The sequence below is a fragment of the Pyxicephalus adspersus genome, chromosome 3, assembly GCF_032062135.1.
Source record: "Pyxicephalus adspersus chromosome 3, UCB_Pads_2.0, whole genome shotgun sequence".
Classification (NCBI taxonomy): Eukaryota; Metazoa; Chordata; class Amphibia; order Anura; family Pyxicephalidae; genus Pyxicephalus; species Pyxicephalus adspersus.
This window is the reverse complement of record NC_092860.1, coordinates 51,453,069-51,475,095: the sequence shown is the minus strand read 5'-3', so window position 1 is coordinate 51,475,095 and position 22,027 is coordinate 51,453,069. Positions and strand designations below refer to the sequence as shown.

The following is a 22,027-nucleotide window of genomic DNA, read 5'->3' as shown; positions in this document are numbered from 1 at the left end:
ATCATGAGTGACTTTCAACAATAAATGTGTACTGTAGTCTTCTTCATGGAAAAATAAGACATCCCCTGAAAATAAGACCCAGGGCATATTTTGGCATTTCAAAAAATATAAGAGAGTGCCTTATAATCGGGGAAACAGGGTAGATGTCCTTGCCTCAGGGACTACCTGTATCTTTATTATAAAGGGTGAGAATGAGATAGAAACCATTTTATTGCTGACTGCGGTGCACAATACATGAATCCTGTGTAATCAGCACACATTTTATTAGCTATCTCATTAATTTACACTCAGTACCCCATAATGACAAAGTCAAAACAGAATTTTAGACAGTTTAGTAAATGTATTAATAGAAAAAAACTAAAATAACACATTCATATAAATATTCAGGCCTTTAGCAAAAGCACATTAAATTTAGCTCAGGGCCTCCCATTTCTCTTGATTGCTGCCGACATTTTTGTACACTACCGTATGATTGGAGTCTACCTGTGGAAAATGAAATTTATTGGACATGGTTTGGAAAGGCGCACACCTCTCTATAGAAGGCCTTATAGCTGACAATGCATATCATAGCAAACCAAGCCATGAGGTCAAGGGAGATGACTGCAGAGCTCAGAGACAGGATTGTTGCAGCACAGATCTAGGAAAAGAAAAAATCTGCTGTACTGAAGGTTCTCAAAAGCACAGTGACCTCCATACTGCTCAAATTTACAAAGTTTTGCACAACAAGGACTCTTTCAAGAGCTGCTTGCCCAGCCAAATCAAGGGAGAGGTGCTTTAGTAAGTTTTACTTACCTGACCTGGCACTTGTCTTTTTAACACTCCAGGTTGTTTGTATGTTCTTGGTGTCACCTACAATGCATAACTACATGTCCTGCTTTGTACAAGCTTATGTCAGTGTCTACAACGAAAAGAAGCAGCTCTGGAGAATGGAGTCTGAATGAAGTAAAAGGTAAGTAAAACTGCTGTTTGTTTACCCAGACACAAAAAAGTAACAATAGTAACTCATGAAAAGGGGGAGGGGGGGGGCTTCAACTTTAAAGTTCATCCAAAAACCAAAAAAGTATTTTTACTTAGCAGCCTTTAGCTTTAGTAGCTGCGATTGTTATCTTTTTTTTCCTTTATTATCACCTGAATATGGTGTGGGACATAGTAGCAGGGAGGAGAGAGGGAATACAACATAATCTTTGTGTGGTCATTGAAATTGTTCAAGGCATACATTGGACACCAGCCATTTTCTAAGATTCCATTTCTCTTTTCTATAAATTGAAGGCCCCACCTTATACTTTATTTACTCCTTTTTACACAGTCAAATAATAAGATCCTAAACAAAGATCCCAATGAGCCTCTGTGAAATATAATTGCTTGCTCTGTAAATCCAGTTAGATTGCCCTGCTGCTTCCAACAACAGCAGAATGATGAGCCCATTTTGTTCTAACTTGAATGGCAGGATATACTTGAACAATTGTTGCAACTCATATATCTCGTATATCAATAAAAAATGGAGAAAACCAATGTTTAGTAATTCTTTTTTGATCATTTTTGACATCATCCATTTTTATATGGACTAACTAGTCTGTCATCCCTATGATAGCTTCCCCTCTGGATCTATGTTTTCTTCTCTGGATCGGATCCCACTGAGAATCATTTCCCGTCTGCAGGATGTTACAGAATTTACCTGGATTGTGATTATATAGTGTAAGTACATGAAAACATTTGCAAAATTCCTGGCAGTGTCATTGTTGTTCTTAATGCATCTTGAGCAGATCTCCTTATTACACCATGACCACATATACTGCATTCATGGAGTTCAACAATGTAGAAACAAAAAATCAATCGCAACCAGGCATAATAAAGTTGTTACATAGTAAGTCAAGTGGAAAAAAAGACACAAGGCCATTTGGTTCAACCGCTAGGGAAATAAACATCCCAGATATAAAACCCTATGAACATAGTTGATCCCAGAAAAGGTGAAAAAAAAAAAACCCCGGTACAATTTGCTTCAACCGGAAAACATTCCTTCCTGGATTCCATGAGGCAATCGGATGTTCCCTGAATCAACCGTCTCCGTTATATTTACTGTAAAGCTTTATTACCCAGTTATATTCTGTGCTTCTAGAAAAGCATTAAGTTTTTCCTAAAGCATTCTATAGTATTTGCTGAAACTATTTCCCGAGGGAGCCACATTTTCACAGACCTTACAGTGAAGAATCCCTTCCTTATCCGGAGCTTAAACTTCTTTTCCTCCAGACGCAAAGAGTGCGCTCGCACATGAACAATAACTGTGTACTGTAGTCTTCTTCATGGGTAAATAAGGCATCCCCCTGAAAATAAGCCCTAGAGCATATTTTGGCCTTCCAAACAAAATAAGACAGTGTCTTATCATCGGGGAAACAGGGTACCAGACTCCCAGATCTTTTTTCATTTCTGACTCCCCCAAATGTATTCCCTCTAGACAGTATGAAGCATGCATGTTGTTTGCCCCCAAGAGCATAACTACATTTCTTAAAATAAAATGTCATTTGCCACTTGGCTGCCCAATCAAACAGTACATCCAGGTCTAGTAGAATATAGACATCCTGTAAAGGTTTAATTCTGTTACATAGTTTACCTTTCAGTTACTTTAAGAATAAACCCTGTACTTGGTGCATACATTTTACACGTATGTGTAAAATAGCAGTAAACTTATTGGTAGGTTAGTGTACCTAGGTACACCTATAGGTATAAATCGGCAGTGTGGAGATCATTTAGGGCACTGCTGCTTCTAAATGATCAGATTTGCAGTGAGATTTGGTGCTAGGTTTTTATACATCACATTTTTCATACAGCACCTTGCTGCTAGAAAATATATTTTGTTTTAAAAGGGTAATTTCTATACTGGTTATATACTGTAAGCTTAGTTTCTGATATATCTGTCCATAGTAACTATAAAAAAGTGTGTGTGTCTATGTATGTATGTATGTATGTATGTGTGTGTACACATGCATACAAGCTGGCCAGGGATTCGTCCAGGATGACAGGTACATTTGCCCCAGATACACATTATACACAGAGTATTTTTCTGTTTAGTCAGTTTTCCTTTTGACCTGAAGGTGGGGTTGAAGTACCAGGCTGAATGACAATGAGCTTCTTGGCCAGGTGGGGGAGTTAAAGAGGCCTGGGTATGATCAGGTGTAACTGTCTCACCTGAAATGCATCCTGGAAATTAGGCTGGGGATATAAACACCCAGCCTGCTTATTCCTGTGGCTCTGTCTTGGCTGCTGAGCTGGGAGGGGCGTCCAAGGTGAACTGTGAGTAAAGACACAGACTTTGTTGCAGAAGATATATGGTTAGGGCCTTAGAGTCCTGAACAACACTTGGATGTGTGTGTGTGTGTGTATGTATATATATATATATATATATATATATATATATATATATATATATATATATATATATATATATATATACACACACGCATATATACAAAAGTAGTTTGCACCTGCTTGGCTATAATGTCACTATCAAAGAAACTCAGCAGCAAGCAGTACAAAAAAAAACAAAAAACAGGTGAGCCCATGTCATTTTTTTCCCATTTTAAATAATTGTTTTATGATGGGCGTGTTTATTCACATTCCTTTTAGTGTCATTTTGCATTTTGTGCCCTAGGTTTATACTCGAATCAAAAGTATTTTTCCTGTATTTTCAGTTATAAAATTAGATACCTCAATTTAAATTCAGATTGAATTACATTCTATAAGCATACATTAATTTTATATACAACAAAATATGTACAGGAAAAAGCCCCTAACAAGAATTGCCAAACTCAACACAATCTCAAGGTTAAGAAACAAGCCATAACCCTGAGCCGAGCTCCTTGGATGCAGTGAGAACGAATATACAGGACTACTTAGCGGCCTCTGGTATCCCTAAGATACCGGAAGAGGCTTTGACAGCTTTGGATGCTCCTATTACTTCAGTGGAGTTACAAGCAGCTGTAACAAAAGCACCCCACCAGTTATGCATTTTTTTTTTTCTTCAAAGAAAAATCTAAGGCTGTGAGAAGAATAGGATAAGAAAGAAATGCCCAGAGATGAACAGTTTACTAACAGGCAGTATGGTATTCTTCAAGGCCCCCATCTAGATGGCTAGAGCCCCCCTGTTTCACGTAACACTCCAAATATTCCCAGCCTCACCTAAAATGTTGTGAATTACCAACTCTATAGGGAGAACTTTATGCTGGAAAGAAAACTTGACACTTCAATCCACATAAAAATAATTACACTAGCTATAAAAAGTGTGTCTTAATCAAAATCCCAGGTAGTCTGAAATCCCCCATACACAGGGTATAAGGACCACCACATACTTCTTGAAAAGAGAAGGCCACCTTTCACAAATGTGAACTCTACATCTTGGTTTTATTCCATTTCACACAACGCTCTATCACGTTGTACCACAGCCCTGTCCATAGTCCCCTATAGGATCTCCCATAGGAGAATGTGTACTCTAAATTGCAGCCTAAAACTAATTTTTTCTTAAAAAAAAGCATATTATAGTTCAGCTGACTTGATAGCTTGGGAGCTGCTCAAATCATGTGTACCAAGAAGCCAACAGTCTCCTTTACAAATGTAAAGAGACTTCTGGTGAATATAGCGGCTTGGTGCTTGCACATAATTAAACTGTGGGTGAATCTTTCATGCTACCTGCCCATGCAATACTATGTGTAAGAGGAAGTTCTCCCAGGCTTCCCCGGTACACTAAACAAAGCCAATAGGAAAGCCGCAAGGAGCTCTGCTGACGAAGATCTTATTGGGGAGGGAAATATTGGCAGGAAAAGGGGAGTTCCTGCTGATATCTGTACTTCTGAAGGGACTTGTACAGAATAAATGTTGAAGATCCAGGACAAATGACCTCACTGCCTGAACATATTGAGGACTCTGGTGCAAGCAGATTGGTAAAATATATGTTGGAAAGCAACATTAAAGAAATCCTGTGTACAGGTTGTCCCCAGATTACATGCAAGATAGGGACTGTAGGTTTGTTCTTAAGTTGAATTTGTATGCAAGTCAGAACAGGTACATTATTTTAATAAATGCAATTAGGACAGATGTTTGTCTCAACATATTATTAGGCAGCATGGTGTCAGTTACTGTATAAAATCCTCAATGTGAGTTCTTCACAAACAAAGCAACAAAAAAATTCTTTATAGAGCCTAGACATTCATTACCTTCTGGAGCAAGCTGTGCTTTGATATGCTGAAAGAAACAACTGCAGAGTTTGTCTTGGTCATTAAAGTGTTACAAGAGCTTGCAAAAAACATGTAAACAGCCCCCCCCCCCCCCCCAAAGCCTCTGTCCTAAACATGAACAAGCATAGAAGCCCTATCTATCTATCTAGGAATCGTCCGTATGTTGGATGCCCTTAACTCGGGACTACCTAAAGTTTTTTGATGTTCAGCTAACTGTTGCTGTTTGCAGGCACCTCCATTGTTAGTACCAGGAACCTAAAATGCCAACGAACTTTGGTATACAAATTTGGGCCAGATAGTTTATATCATATATATATATATATATATATATATATATATATATATATAAATAATTAAAGTCATTGTACGGTCAATAGAAAAACATGGAAAATGGCCATCCATCAAATCACAGGACGTGCTGAGAGGCGACAGGCTACCTAACAACAATGAAAACCCTGGATAGAATTTTTTGTTTAAAGGAAAAGAATTAAAAACTATTCATGCAAGAAGCATAAATATATATAATTTTATCACATAGTAAACACAATTAATACACAGTTAATTTGATGGTTTAAATAAAACAACATTTATTTAAAAGTTACAACAAACAGTTCTCAAATTTCAGTAGTGTGATGTGACAACAGCCTTATAGACATACTAGGTTAAATGTGCCTGTTTTTTGGGGGTATTATGAAATGTATTTGAAAACATTAAAATAAAACAACACAGAGAACAATTTACATAAAACAAACATAGGTTCATTTACTTTTGTACTATTATCACCAATTTGAAAAAAACAGATCAAATAACGAATGTATACATAAGGACAAATGGCCATCTGCTTATGGAGACATTTAAGAAGTTTACTTATGTGACTTCTATATGTTGAATTGTGATTTTTGTGTTTCAGACTAAAGCTTTATTCAGACAAATTGTTCCCTGAAGTAAGCACATATGTAGTGCTAAGATACTGAAGAGATTCTATTCAGTCAAGTGTTTTACTTAATAGGGTGGAATTACTATAAGAAAAGAGCAAGTTCACTATTTAAAGGATATTTAGCTTCACCTTGCTCACTAAGCTAAATGAAAATTAATTTTGCAAACTCATCATGCGCTACTCTTCTAAAAGAAGAAAAGGTTTGTCTAGCCATACCCAGTCCTTGCAGAGGAACTTGTTAAAAAATAATAAAACCTGACGAAACCTGCGAACCATACAAAGCATACTACATGAATGAGCCTTCAGAAACTGGGACAGGCAGTAAAACACACAGTTTATGATATTAAAAACACTGAGTCCCTCAATGGACAATACAGAAATATCTTTTGTTCTGGTTAAGGATGTACCCAAGCTGCACATTCCTAAATATGTTGTAAATCATTTGCCCAGTTATAAATGTAATAGCCACTACCAAGGTATAATTATTCTTTCCTATTTGGTAGGTTAGATTGTGAGCCCCTTTGAGAGACAGTTGGAGACATGATTAAGGACTGCTGCGTAATATGTCGGAACTAAATAGGACTCCGGAAGGGGCCGCTCTACTATGAACAGTTTGCTGATACGGAGTGTTCATCATAGCTCAGGGGTGCCATCCACAGATAAATATGCCACAAGTAAACTCATAGTATGCTGTTTAATAAAAAGAAAAAACAACACATTTATCCTGTGCTGAAGAAAAAAGTTGGAAAGATGTGTGCTGTCTGATGAAACTAAAATGCAGATAGTGACAGCACTTACCTGCTCTGCATGTTATGTCAATGCTCTGCAGCAGTTACGGGCATTGCACATGTTGACACTGTATATAGCATTTTTTCAGCACACTTAGAGCTAGGTAGAGGGCAATAAATTAGGCATTAGCAGACTGTTTTGAAGTACCATTAAGAATACTTTAGTGCAAAACTTAGCCCTATAATAAAATGTGCAAAAACGGAATAACAAACTGTACATTTTTATTCCTAAAAGACAACATGAAGGGCTTATCACCCTTATCCTTTTTTTATTTTTTTGTCAGTAATAAAGTCTTTTTTTTTACACAAATGTCTTTACAGGCACATAACCTGGCCTTAAAGTCTTTATTCATATAATGCCTGGGCCAATTTGGTCTTCCGTTTATAATTTTGCAGTCCACATTAATTATGTGGTTCATTGCCATCATTTATGTTGATAACCTCTTGCTCCGAGTTTGCTTCTGCTGCTAATCTTTTGTAGACCGTATGAAAAAAGATGATCAATATGCAGGCTCCGATGCTGCACACTCCAGCCATTACTAAAGTTGGAACTGAAGAAAGACATACCAAAAATTAAAGACTGAATATAATATGTTATATCACCTAAATCTGAATTTAAGGTAACAAGCTAAATGTGCTAAACACACCAACAAAAAAATCATTAAATTTCCTGTGTAATTTCAGCTGGAAATATTCCCCACTGAAATGGCATCCAAGAGTATAACAATCTTTTTTATATTCTCTGTTTATTCCTTACAGAAGTAATCTACACTGTTTAAAGTAAATCTGTCTCAACAGGTTTTATACGCCTTTAAAACTGCATGGTATTCTTAATGAATGATATAAAAAGTTCTAACATACTTGACCAGTCATATATTTCAATCTGATTCACACCACAGGCAGACAGTGGAGGAGCAGCATATGGTTTGGCAAGCATCTGAAACATCACCATGAAGATTAATCCCTGGACCTGGCTTGAGATACAAAAACAACAGGTATTTAAAATCTTATTTTAGGCAGTAGAATAGGAAATCATCACAAAACATATTCAAGTTTACCGCCTGTTATGTGCTGCTATTATAAAAAGAAATGAAAGGAACACAAATAGAAAAGGAATACAATCTGACAATCGGAATATCTTTTCTGAGTCCAACATATATCCAGAGACACGTCAATAGTCCCTTATAAAACTTTACAGGGATTGCAGCTTTTTGTTTTCACAGAACGATTCTGCTACTTGATTGCAGTGCACAGAGATGAGGCCAGATCTGAGTGATCTGCTGCACTCAAAATATCAGTATCCCAATCCTAGTTGGCATTTCTTATCTAACCCACACCATGCTTGAATACTAGCATCAGCACTGACCATCAAGAAAGGTGAAAGGTGTGATTTCCCTGCAATTTATGTGAATATACAATGCTAGATGTGCACTAACCTATTCAATTTCAAACTATCAACTTTCCATTTGGGCCCATTCATGTGGAGACAAAATGGACTGGCTGGTTTTTCAGTACACAAAAGCACACTCTAGTCAGAGCTGAAATGTTGATCTTTTAATGGTCCATGGCGTGTGAGTGTTAAGAAGCTGTAGTTAATAACAAGATACTAAAACTAGATATTGTGTAGCTAACTCCAAATTATAAAATGTCATTAGCTTAGCAAGTGAGCTACAGTTTACTTAGAAATTCTTTAACACAAATCTTTATCTGCCTGCAATACATTTCTCTAAGCAACAAAAACTCAAAGTGATCAAGGTTCATGTTTATAAAAGAGCCATTTGAAACACAGCTGGAGGTGGTTGGATTTCGACAATGTATCTGGTTGGCCTTACAGTTATTATTAGGTAGTGGAGAAATATAGAGGAATGGGGATTTTCTGCAGGTAGATAGCATGCAATGGTCTACGAGGCCCCAGTCACATCAATGGTACAAAGCTGACTAAATGTGTACAAGGATGAGCTAATACACATTCTGTACATTTTTACATATAATATATTTTATAGATAAATGAAGAAGTTAAATTTCTAATAGGGAAACTTTAAAGGATAACCTTACTTTAAAAAAAAAAAAATCTTTTTATTAACAATTTTGTTAAAACTGTGACAAACAGTAATTCTGGTTACAGAGCAAAACTAACGTTCCATTCCTGTCCACAGGAACATCGGTTAATAGTACAAAACAATACCACAATATGTGTGCAATTACAAAAAATAGTCAGAGTAAACCAAATAGAGGAGGGGAGAGGAGGGGAGGGAACAAAGAGCAACAATCCTTGTGGAAATTCTGCAAATCAACGAGTAACACAATCGGATAGACTGCAAATATATCAGCAATGTAATCAAAAAGACACATTCAATATGTGCCAAGCGGACTTCAAAAAAGGCTCCAAAACCCTTCTTTGGTCTGTTGGCGTGAATAAATAAAGTACAAACTTGTACCATTTTGCGGAAAATTTATTGACATGTTTATTGTTATTTCGTTCAGGATCCAGGGCTTCCCTATACAACACTGTGGTTAAGAGACTTTTATTCACCTACAACTTAGGGGGCAGGGGGTTGGTCCAACCCAAAAGCAAAGACCGGCGAGCTGCCAAAAGACACACAGAGATCCACTCTTATCTACCTTTGCCCCGAACTACCTCTGATAAATCATCCCAGCATCCAAATAAACACAAACTGGGATTGGCAGGGACAAAATATCCAGTTACTTCACAAATATATTGTAAAATCCTCTGCAAAAATTTTTTAATCAAAGGGCAAGACCACAGTCGATGGACTAAAGTGGCTGAAGGTGACCCTTTGGGAGATCTGTATAACCTTACTTTTTAGTTATCCGGTGTCCCTCCTGGAACCTAAAAATAACCCACCCTACCCTTCCACACATCCTACTTACAGACAAACGCGTCTCCCTTTCATTGTCTTAATCCAGTGGCTCCTGCGCAGTTAAACTCCATAATTGCTCCACTTACTATGCATATATGAAACACTGGTCTTTTTTTTCTCCTTCTGACTGATCTCTAGCAGGCAGGTAAAGAATGTCACTGTGGTATAGTTTACATAAAAGTCTCACTTACCCAGAAATAAAGGCCAAACCCGTCGAACTTCCTTCTCCAACTGGGTAGGAACACTCCACTGCTAACTCCATTGTAATTGGATATTGTCCAAACCCAAAAAAGCCCAGCAGAGAACATACAATTGCCAACAGAACAGCCTGGTTCCTCAAATTTGATATCTGATAAAAAAAAAACTTCACTATCAGACATTAAAACAGAGCATATAGTTATATAAACAAAGCATATTGAAAATGTAAGATTAGCATTGTAAACATGCAACTTGCCAGCAATTAATTCATGAAAGTCATAAATCTTCCCACAACCAATGCAACATTGGTACAAACCTGCCATATCCCAGTTTCACCTGCTGGTGGCACTGTGCTCCAATGGCTGGCGGTGCATGGTGTGATTCCTAAAGCTGCAAGCAGGTGTCTTCCTGCCATTTATGCATATCCACAATAGATCCACAACTCACTGCTAAAGGCTTTGTATTCCATTGTACTGCCATCTGTCACAGTCACCCTACCATTTCACCCTTCTACTTTGTCGTTTTCCCCCTTTAGCCTCCCAATACTGTGTTTTAACCTGCTGGTTCCAGTCTTGTCCTTGCTCTAATATTGCTAATACATAATGTTTTAATCTATGATGTATTAGAACTATTTTTCATTTCCACAGTTTAGAAGCAGTATTGTATTCATTATGTTAATGAAAGGTGCTGTAATGAACAAGTGTAAATCAGGAAACTTTACCAGTCAACTTCTGTGTAGTAATAGTCTTGTTGTTTATTCACATAATAATAAATATAGAATAAAGTAAAGATTTGGTACCTTTAAACCACAGCTGGAAACCTGTAGCGATTAATTTATTAAAACTAAAGACGTTTTAGATTATTTTGTCTTAAAATAGTTGATATCAGTATTTAGTTGTCTGCCTTCAACTTCTAAAAGTATTATATAAATGTTTAAGAAACTGTAAAAATGCAACACTTTTTTTACATGGAGCCTTGGCCTTAATATTCATGTTACCTAGAGTAACCTTTCAGTAAAAACAAAAATACTTACCACAGCAAATGCTGTAAATAATAATGCTGTAAAAGCAAAAAATATTTTGACTACTTCGGTAAACTTCTTGGTCCGGTCAACATAAAGGCCACAGATCAGAGCTCCAAAACCCCCTGCAAAAATGAACAGAGCTCCACAAATGCCCGATATATACTGCAAAACAAACAATAACATTGAGATGTTAAGGATCACAAAAGCTGAATGTTTTATTTATTCAGACGTTGTTTTGTTTAAAATAGTTAAAAGAAAAAACTATCTCTACACAGATCCCTCTGGTAACTCTACAGCCGGTCCTTACTAACGTAAATGTTATAATTTAATCTTTACTATGAAACAAGCACGCTGTCATTCCCAATGTGCAGTTATGAATAAAAGTTTTGTTTTTAAGAAGCATTTGCAAATACCGGGCCACCAAGCTCCAGTGTTTTTTAGATTGATAGGATCTATAATGACATAGATTATGTAGCATATTTTCTGAACTAGGATGTGGGGAAGGAAAATGAGGTTGTAGTGCTGCAGAGTTAACCAGTAACTTTGCTAGTTTTCATAAGCTTTCATTTATTGAGCAGCCTACTTGTGTATATATTTGGGAGAAGAGCATATCAAAAGATCTGTTTTCTTACATTTGGATATCCTCTGAAGCACAATATTTGCTCTAAGAATGAAGAAAATGCTGTGAAGATCCCCATGCCTGCCCCAAAGCAAATCATTAGGATAATGTAGGCTTTATTTTTCAAGAGCTGCAAAACAAAAAACATATAGTAATTCACATTATGTTACAGCACAAAAATAAATAAAACTGGCGTCTGGCTTCAATAAACAAGTTCTATTAATTACCCCCCTAGGTATGTGGCTCTAATGTGAACATCTATACAAGTATTGGGTCTTTTTTTTGTCTCAAAATAATGTCACCTGTGAAAAATCCTGTGTATTTAATCCTTTCAGGTTTGCAAATTCTGGAAAGGGCTGCCAGCAGCCTAAAGTGTATGTAATAGGAGGTTTTTGTCAAATCAAATGACTTTATGCCTTTTTTTTTATTTAATAGGAACTTTGGGTGTTTGCCATTACCAGGATTTTATTTTTGTTTTCTTTAATAATATTCTTGAGAAATACAAACCTTTGTCTGTACTGCTTGCAGCTAGTAATAACACTCTACAGTAACTGATATTCTTGCTAGGTGATGATCAAAACTAAAATAGTAAAGGAGCTGGTTGTTACAATTCAGGCCTACTACAGCCCTAATTACACTAATTACACTGCCATCTTAGTTCTTTAAAGAAACAACTGTAGTGAATTAGGTACATCTCTGCAACACTTTCCCATGTCCCCATATTTTATTTTTGAAGCAGAATCTTTCAGCAGATTACTGTGGTATTTCTATCGGATGACTATGCCTCGCTGCTGACACCCTGATGTGCACACTATCAGCCAGGTCTACAATGGTGTGATAGATGAAGCTCAATGAGAGCAGGCACGGATGTGCATTATGGGCTGGGCGTGAGAGTCATTGAGCAGTTCCTGATATTCTTGGCAATATCCTGGTAATTAGCCTACCAATCATAACCTGTAACAACTAAAAGGGAATGCTTTATATTGTGAGGGTTTAATACTACTTTAGGATTCCAAAACTGCAATAAAGTGGAAAGAAATATCAGGCTGTAGTTGTTATCTTGCCCTCCCTTGAGCATAATGTGTGCCACTTACCCCACCTCTTAGTTTGCTCTTTTGGGCAGAGTCCTCTCCCTATCCTGTGTCATTGTTTCAATCTGTCTGTCATTTGCAACCCTTATTTAATGTACAGCACTGTGTAATCTGTTGGTGCTATAAAAAAACAGATTATTATTATTATTAATAATAATAATAATAATAATAATAATAATAAATAACCCAACCCCCTAATTTCTTGCCTCATACCTTATTCTCGCCACATACCTGTTTTAAACCAGTAAAAAATGGCTCAGAGGTTGAATGAATTGCACTAGCTGATGGTGGTGTTGGAGGAGCTTTATCAGAAATTCCTGCTGTTGCTAATATGCAGGCCAGTACTGCAGGTATGCCATAGACTCCAACCTTAAAAATAAATTATAGAAGTTAGCCATTAATAAAATGTAGTAACTTCACTACATGTACAGGTAAATCTAGTGCAGAATTACTGAGAAAAAAAAAAAAGGTAAAACATTTCACTTACTACTAATGGAACATACTGTACTTCCGAAGCAATTATTGGTGACAGTAGGTTTGCTAAAAATATGCCAAACGGATTTGCTATTTAAAATAAAAATAAATGAAAGGTTACTCATGCTGTGCATAGTGATGTGTGTGAATGAGTAATCATTCAAGGTTTAAGTTTCAGTTTGAATTACATGGATAGGGACAGAGGTAACTCAGATAATATAAAAGAAAACGCACATTTCAGAATGTTAGTAAAGTAAGCGAATTGAGTTACAAATGTCTGTAATGACTAAAAAGTACATAAAATAAGAAAAGAAAAAAAAGTCTACTTACACATGGAAGCAATCATGTTTGCAGTAGCTCGCTGGTGCTCGGAAAACCACACTGCAGCAAGTTTGGTAGGCACAAACAGGATAAGTGGCTGTGCCACTGCACAAAGACTCTGGCCCACAAATAAATAAATCAAAGGACTTTGCTTATTATTCATAAATGGTACCATACTCAAACAGCGTATTATACTACCCAACATGTTGAGCCAAGAACTGAGAAGCACCTGCAAGAGAAGAAATATTACAATGTAATATTAATATATACATATACAAGTAGTGTTCATGTTGATTCACAATTAATTTTAGTTCTGGAGAATTACTCTTACTGCATGTCCCAAAGACAATACCTATGCAGTGACCCTACCTCCTGACAATAGGAATAGAAATTTTCCAATTATCCTGTTTCTTTGAATTATTTGCGGGACAGTTCCATCTACAAGTAAAATATTGAAGGCAGCTCCATTTCTAATGCATCGTGATCAGCCTTGATCAGGAAGACCTGGCCCTGCTACTGAAAGTGGCCTTTTAACCAGAGCCAGTTACCTATAAGAGCATGGGGCAATTGTAGCATATTAATCCCCCTGAGCGTTTTTTTACCCTGAGTGTGGCTCTGGGTAAAAAAAAAACATGCTGAAAGCAGTAACCCTGAGCCACACTCAGGGTAGCTAAAAACATTACAAAAATAAACACCTGGTCCCATCGGCATCCTCCAGTGCCCTGCCAGTCTGATCCCATCCTCGGGCCGCGTTCTCTTCTTCCGATGTTCCCCCGGCGAGTGCATTGACATTCCCCGGGAGTTCCTGGTGACATCGGTGCATGTGTCGGTGCGTGCAAAGGGAGCGAGGCGGGAAATTCATATTTTTTTGTATTGCATTCAATACAAAATAACTGTATTGAAACCAATACAAAGTAATCGTTATATTAAATATATTTTGATATGCTACTGTACAGTTTTATGACAGGTTTTAGTATTTTTATGCACCCTTGTTTTACCAGATTTTTGTGTTTTTTTTATTTAAAGTTTATATTAAATTTAATAAATATTGGACTTATTTTGGTGAGAATTATAGGCCTACAATGTAAAATAAATTTTCATGTAAAACAATGTACCGCTTTTGGCATAAAAATACTGAGATAATTAGACCGCCAGGGAGGTTAAAGGATCAACTCTGGAATGTTTATCTTCCCTTTTTAATAACTATTGAAGTGGCGCTACCAGTTCTGCTCCCACTCATCCGGAAGAACCTCAAACTTTAGACATCATTGGGGACTTTGATTTAAGGGGGGCTTGATACAAGCTTTGCCTAGTAGTTCTGAATTGGAAACCTTGATTACATTACTTTTTGGGGTAAAAAGGACATATCCAAGGTTGCCTAAGAAGCCCATGGCCTAGAAAAGGAAACAAATGGCCCAGTTTAATGTGTTTTACAATTAGAAAGAGATAGAAACTTTTATTACCAACAGCTGGTGTGTACAATGATCAATGGATGATTTTGAGAGCAGGTCACAAAGATATAATATTCATATTCATGGCATAGCTGATGATTTTAGAGCTCTCTGTGTCATACAGTAGTACATATCTGTACCTAACTTCTGTTCCTGTACTGAATTGGCCAGAGTTCATTGTACACTAGGCATGCACTCGCCAGATTCAGATAGGCCCCCAGATTGTCTTTGTAGAGTACATGTTTACAATATTAAAAACAAATTTTGACTGCTGTTTGGGAGGGATGAGTGGATCTGGATAGAGCCTGTGTTATACTTTCACTAGATATGTCACACAAAAACGTTTAGGTGTCACTGGATAAAATAATGTAGGACAGTACCACTCATCATTGGGATTTCTCTTTTATTTTTATTTCCTTTCTCCACAGGGTTACATACCACCCAACTTTTAAAATATGACTGTTTTTTATTAGAAAGAGAAAAACAGGTGAGAAAACTGGTCATGCAAATGCTGACTGCCAACTTTTCTAGATAATGTGTATAGAGTGAATAGGTGAGAGTGGTATCAGAACTTCCTAATAACTATTGGCCTCTTACTGTGTGCTGGTATTGTATCTTCCCCAGTTTTCCAAATATGTAAGTATTTGATGGTAGGAGTATTTATGTGTATCCTCAGGTCCTGTTCTTCTAGTAAATACATATCATGTGTAAAGAACTGAGGAGTTGGTGTGGTACCACAGATATCATACTGAGCCTTGCTTGGTTGATCATTTTTCGCCTATTAGCCCTATATTTTGTAAATTTGACCAGCTTTTCTCTTGTCTTAGCTGTATGTATTCAACCTGCCATGGAAAGACGGATAAACAATCCTAGGAATCTCTCCTAGTACAAAAGGATATGAAAGACTGCAGTCAGTATAAGTCATTTGCACTCCAGTAGATGTACAATTTGTTTATTTTTATCTACCTTTCTTTTTTAAATATAGAATGTTAAAAAATTGACCAAAAACAATTTCCTTTCTAATAGTCAGACCCAGTCTCTTTTTGGAAATATAGCTGTTTTACATAACTGACTGCTTTGATCAAACATAATAAAAGGTTATAAAATGTGTAATGAATGTGTTTACAGGAGAAGGATTTAAAGCACTGGGTGGATGAAACTGACTCATGCACAGAAGAAATGCTGGAGTGCTAACAGCACATCCACTTGATACGGCCTTTTATTTAACCCGCCTGTTTAAATACTTAACGCACCGTGACATTAAGAGCAGCTACTAAAAACTGTGTTTTCATGCACATAATTTCAAGTGCTTTGTACTAGCACTGTGGCCTTTGTTGAGAGCAGACATGGCTGCTTCACCCACTTGAACTGTCATGTTAATGACAGACCTATTTAACCACTTAAGAGTTAAGGGCTTGGCACTGCTCTTTGCCACAGTGAAGTCTTTAACACCAGACCCAATTTCAGTGGCTGGTCCCAATGAAGTCTGGAGCTGGAAGCAAATGTAAATCTTTCTTAGAACTCTATTATAGCACTCAGCACAATGCTTCTGCATTCTAGTTACATGGGACATCTTTTACTGTCACTGATCTAGAACAGATATTCAGGGTAGAACAAATCTAGTCTGTCCCAATTCTCCAAGCAGCATCTGATCATTTCAATAGTGATGTACTGCTTGCTAAACCATCAAAATATACAGCCACATAGGAAGCAAGCAAATCCAATGACAACTGTTCATTGTAATATATACAAGAAGGCAATTATTAGATCCCAATTCAATACATTCCTACAGATAAAGGTGATATATTGGAAAAAAACAAAAGGTAAAAAATGCCTTTTTAGTAATTTTTCTAGACAAATATTAGTAAACCTAATTGCAGACAGGAAAATGATTGCATAGCATAAATTGATAGCATAAATACTTTTTGAAGATGTACCTAGCACTGGATGCAATAAATATTCTGTGCTTTACGGGAGCCCATATCACTTACTACCAACATTAATATTAAGGTTTGTACACTTAAACAGTGCTACCGCCACCACCACATGTCTACGCTAGGGGCCATGCTAGGGCTAATAAAATTAGGTGCTTGAAACCTACGTATTTACTAAAACATGTTTCTAAAACATGGAATGTGAAAATGAATGCAGCTTTATTAGAAAATGAAAACAATTAATAAAAAACTTACAGCATATTTTAATCCCAGGGTGTCCAGAAACCATGAAGCCACAAAGCCAATTGGTATTGATACAATGAGGTAGACAAGTGAAAGGTAATTAACAGTATCTAGTGAGCAGTTAAAGTAGCTTGCAGATAAATCGGCCACTGGAGCAAAGGTGATCCAAATCTGAAAGTGAAACATAAAGAGTTAATATTTTTCAATATTTTTAAATGGTGTTTTAAAACATTGATTAATGAAAATTCAATACTATATGGGAAAGTGGACTGCACTACAAAATGTACTGTCATTACTTTACTAAACCTTGTTGCTAACACCTTTTGATCCAATCCCCATCCCCCATGTCCTTTAACTTGTATGATTGAAGACATCTGGTGTCAGAAATTTTGGTAATAACACAATGGGCCTGATTTATTAAAGTTCTCCAACACTTTCATCAGTAAACCTGGTGATCCAGCAAACCTGCATTGGATGTGCTCCAGGATTTATCAAATAGCAAATTGCTTTTCAAAAAGTCTATTCCAGGTTTGCTGAATGACCCAGTTTCACTGATGAAAATGTATCTTCTCCAGTCTTCCAGAGCTGTAATAAATCAGGTAAGAAGGTAAATCTTACAGCCATACAGTCAGGGCTGTTTTATTTTTTGTCTACTCTGGATATATAAGTATATATCTTACACAATGACCTTTAACTGGCTATCATATCAAGAAAAAGGAAAAAACAAAAAAAACAATATAAAAAAAGAGAAATTAGTAGAATGCCTGTGTGTATGCTTTATGGTAAAAAAGAAGGAAATAAAAACAGATCTAAAGAAACATATACATATTAGAAAATAATGGTTATTATTCTTTGTCTAGTTGTTCATTGACAGGTACTCTCTATTAAATGTTGGGATTATACAATACTGTTGATGAAATGTTCCTGTTTTAGGTAGAGATGCAGCTTTTGACATGTTTGTAAAATTTGGAGACTGAAAGAAGTGAGGAAGAGGCTAAAAATGTAGCCCAAATACATTGCAAAGTACCAAATTGTCAAAACCAGAGCAAGAAAAATGTAGTAATACAGCAGGGATCAGGATAGGTGTAAAACAAGTTAGCAACTGAAACAGAGAACAGCCCAATTCACATCTGTTTGGTGCATTAACACACACAATTGTGTGTGTTACGATTTGTTTTTTGTTTTTTTTTATTTCAATATTTTTATTGAGAATTTCTGATATAGAGAGAAGAACAAAATAAAAACAAAAAATAAGAAGTGTACATTCAATAATAAAACATATAAACAAACCCCTTGGAAAAAAATATTTAATGAAACAGCAAAAATAAAACTTGCACTATAAAAGTAAGATAAATCTCTATATTTACTAAGTACATAAGGAGGATGCTGGTCAAATCATAAACAGCAAACTAAGGGAACGTATCAACTACACAGGGGAGAATGAAATGTAATGAGAATGAAACAGTTGGAAAAGTCACTGTTGAATATAAATAATCCAATCCAAGGATTCCATGTATAATCAAAAGTTTGCAGTGAGTTAATAAGAGTGCAGGCTAGAAACGGGGATCTCCAAAATCTAACAAAACAATTTGGACTGTTAGTAAAATATAATAAATTAGACGAACGGTGTGCTTAGACATAGAGTGTTGTATCCTTCTAAAAAAGCACCTTTGGGAACTTTAGGTAGGCCAACATAGTATTATTCCATAAATCAGATCCCAAAACTGGCTTTCTGTAGGACAGGACCACTTTGTAACATCGTACTCTGATGGGTGCAGCTATTGTTAGTTGTTTTTAGAAATTCCATGCATTCAATTGGACTAACAAAATCTTAAAACAGACAAAAGAATTGCCCCTGTACTATATGTTCTGACAATAGTAATACATTAGGCCACATAGGCACTATTTTAGTGCATTGGGTGCCATTCAGAACACAATGTACTGGACTGTTTACATGGTAAGGTGCACAATACTAAGGTGTAGCAATCAACTAGGAAGCACATTGATAAAATAAACTCATTAATGGAAATGTAAAAGTGCCAGAAGTTTTCCTTTAAATAAATAGCTGGACTTGTTGAATGCAGAGTGAGCTGGAGGTTACCAAAATTAAAAACTAAAGCAGAAATAAAGACTCATCAATTAAAAGTTGTCAGTAAGATAACAGAGCATCAATGAGGCCCCTGGCAACCAAGATGTTCAACCACAATGAAGGCAACTACCTGGCTTGGTTGTATAAATCCACGGCTGAATGTTTTGTACATTTACGTATTTTAGCTTCTTATTTAGTTTCATGTTCAGCATTAGGAAATAAAGAGTTTCTAAGGAGCAGAACTGAAGAAGTTCTGGCCCAAAAGCGACAAACAGAATCAAATGAAAGTTAAGGTCCACCTGACAAACCATAGGATCCAGTCTTTTCCTATATACAATAACTTCGGTTTCATATATAAAGAAATGTAGTGGACGTCGGTATATTTTTGAAATGTTGAATGAACAAAATTGTGCAACTGAGTCTGCTTATTAAGCATTTAAAAAAGGAACTCAAAATAAAGCAGACACCCTACATATACCCAGGAATTTCCAGTGGTAGTAAGCATGGCTGAGTGATGCACCCTGCTGATTCCTCTTATTATTAGCAAGTATTTATATAGCGCCGACATGATATGCAACGCTGTACAAAGCCCACAGTCATGTCACTAGCTGTCCCTAAAGGGGCTCACAATCTAATGTACCTACCATAGTCTTATGTCTTTAATACAGTCTAAGGACAATTTTGGGGGAAAGCCAATTAAGCTCACTGCGTGTTTTTGGAATGTGGGAGGAAACCCATGCAAAAACAGGGGGAATCTGCAAACTCCATGCAGATAGTGTCCTGGCCGAGATTCCAACCTAGGACCAGTTTTCAGGATGAACCAGTAAGTGTTTCTCATCCAGGGTTTAATAGAACCCTATGGTTCCTCCAGAGGTTGCTAGGGGTTCCTTGAGCAATGAGCAATCAGATTAGTTTAAAGAGGAAGTAAACCCAAAAACTACCCAAAACAAAAATAAAAAAACACTTACCTTAAATCCTGCAGAGCAGTCGATCCATCCGGAGGTTTCTTCCATCGGGTCCTGCACTAGGTGCCACCATCTCCTCCCTGTTCTTCCAGATTCTGCTTCCTACGTCGCCCGATGCAGGTGCGGGATCAGATGACGTAGATGGCAAAAAAACTTGCCAATCTCACAAAAAGGGCTGCTTTTGCGCATGCCCGAGATGCTCGTACATGTGCAGAAGGTGCAGCCAAGAGCCTCCCAGGATGTGTGACGTAGGAATCACGGGAGGCTCTGCGCTCAAATTCATTCTCAATTGTCTAGACAATTGCACTTAAAAAAAGAACAGAAATTTTACCTTACATAAAAAAGGGTTGTCTAGGCTTTTATGTAAAGTGAAAATTCTGAGTTTAGGTTTGAGTAACACCAAAGATCTTTTTAGCTACGTGTAAGGGTGACATTCTTCCCACTGGCCAGCAAGCTAATATACTGTGACCTGTGGATATAGTAAATATAGCCAAGGTTCCCTAAAGACCTGAAGGGTTTTTCAAGTGTTCCCTCCAACAATGAGAAACACTGCTGTAGATTTTTAGAAAAGAAATTTAAGTTGTTCACCTAACAAAGTGATTTATCATTGTGCTAATACAATACCCTTAGCTTAGTGAATACAATGAAAATTCACTTAGGAACAGATACCCAATCACATGCAAGGAAATTTAGAAAAAAAATGATTGCTTGCGTGTGATTGGAGGGCTGAAGACCACACAGCTTTATTCACTAAGATAAATGAATATTGCTCTGATATCTCATAAACAGTTCATTTATTAAATAAAGACAAGGGGCTAATATATTCCATGATTCACTCAGCTATGATATATCCAGGAAATATACATACCATACTATACATATAAAGTATTATACCCAGATACAAACATCTGTCTGGTCTAAGCCTTGGGTTATGTTGCGTTTCCAGTGAACACAGATTTTGTTGTGCACACTTCCCTGTAATCTCCTATAGCCAGCTGTGTGACATACGCATTCGCCCAGTTATACATACCATGGCATTGGAGGCATTGATGAGGCACACCACCGCCAGGAAATACCAGCGCTTCTTGTACACTTTATAGTGCTGAAGTTTCCTCAGAGTCCGGCACCTCTCAGACTCCGGGTCCAGCTCTCCGCTCGCTGTCACCCGGGCATTGCCATACATTTGCGGCTCCTCACTGACTTCAGCCATGTCTTGGTGTGAATGATAGAAGTCCTCCTTCTGTCAGCAGTGCTCGGTGTGTGGCCGGGGGTGCGGGCAGTCGGCGGTGTCAGTCATGACAGGAGAGTGCTGGGGCTATGGCGGAACCCCGGCAGTGCAGAGGAGGAAGAGGAAGCTGAACAATGCTGTGTATTCAGCAGAGTCCAGCCCACACTTATTATTCACTATGCTGTGAGGAGAATGGCAGCACAAACACGGGACAATAATAACTGGGGACCCTGCATAGAGAACTGTGTAATAAACACAGGAGAGGGTTACAAATGTATCCAAAGACATACCTTTAGTAGGGCTTACTTCCCTGTCAGGTTGTATCAGAGTTCATGCTGAGGAGATTATCATTCTGTCCTGGTGACCACTGACAGAAACTGACCAGAAATCCACATACAGGCGTCACCAGAACAAGAAAATAAATCTTTTTTGTATTTTGCTGCAAAACTTTCATTTAAAAGGGACTTTGCTTTCAGTGTGGATACATTATTTTTTATTTTATATTGATAGGGCCATTGATGGGGCCTCTGAAGACGCCCAGTTATATATATATATATA

General features: G+C 37.1%; 1 protein-coding gene across 1 annotated transcript; it reads right to left on the bottom strand.

The window, feature by feature from the left end:
- Positions 1 to 5,787: 5,787 nt before the first annotated feature.
- On the bottom strand, positions 5,788 to 21,583 carry SLC49A3 (solute carrier family 49 member 3). The gene is made up of 10 exons (XM_072404559.1): positions 21,272 to 21,583; positions 17,200 to 17,358; positions 13,569 to 13,788; positions 13,252 to 13,328; positions 12,996 to 13,133; positions 11,687 to 11,803; positions 11,064 to 11,216; positions 10,024 to 10,181; positions 7,812 to 7,924; positions 5,788 to 7,501 (listed from the first exon to the last, which is right to left on the bottom strand). The coding sequence occupies exons 1-10, from the start codon at positions 21,449 to 21,451 to the stop codon at positions 7,353 to 7,355; spliced, it is 1,464 nt and encodes a 487-aa protein (XP_072260660.1). The 5' UTR covers positions 21,452 to 21,583; the 3' UTR covers positions 5,788 to 7,352.
- Between the last annotated feature and the right edge of the window lie 444 nt (positions 21,584 to 22,027).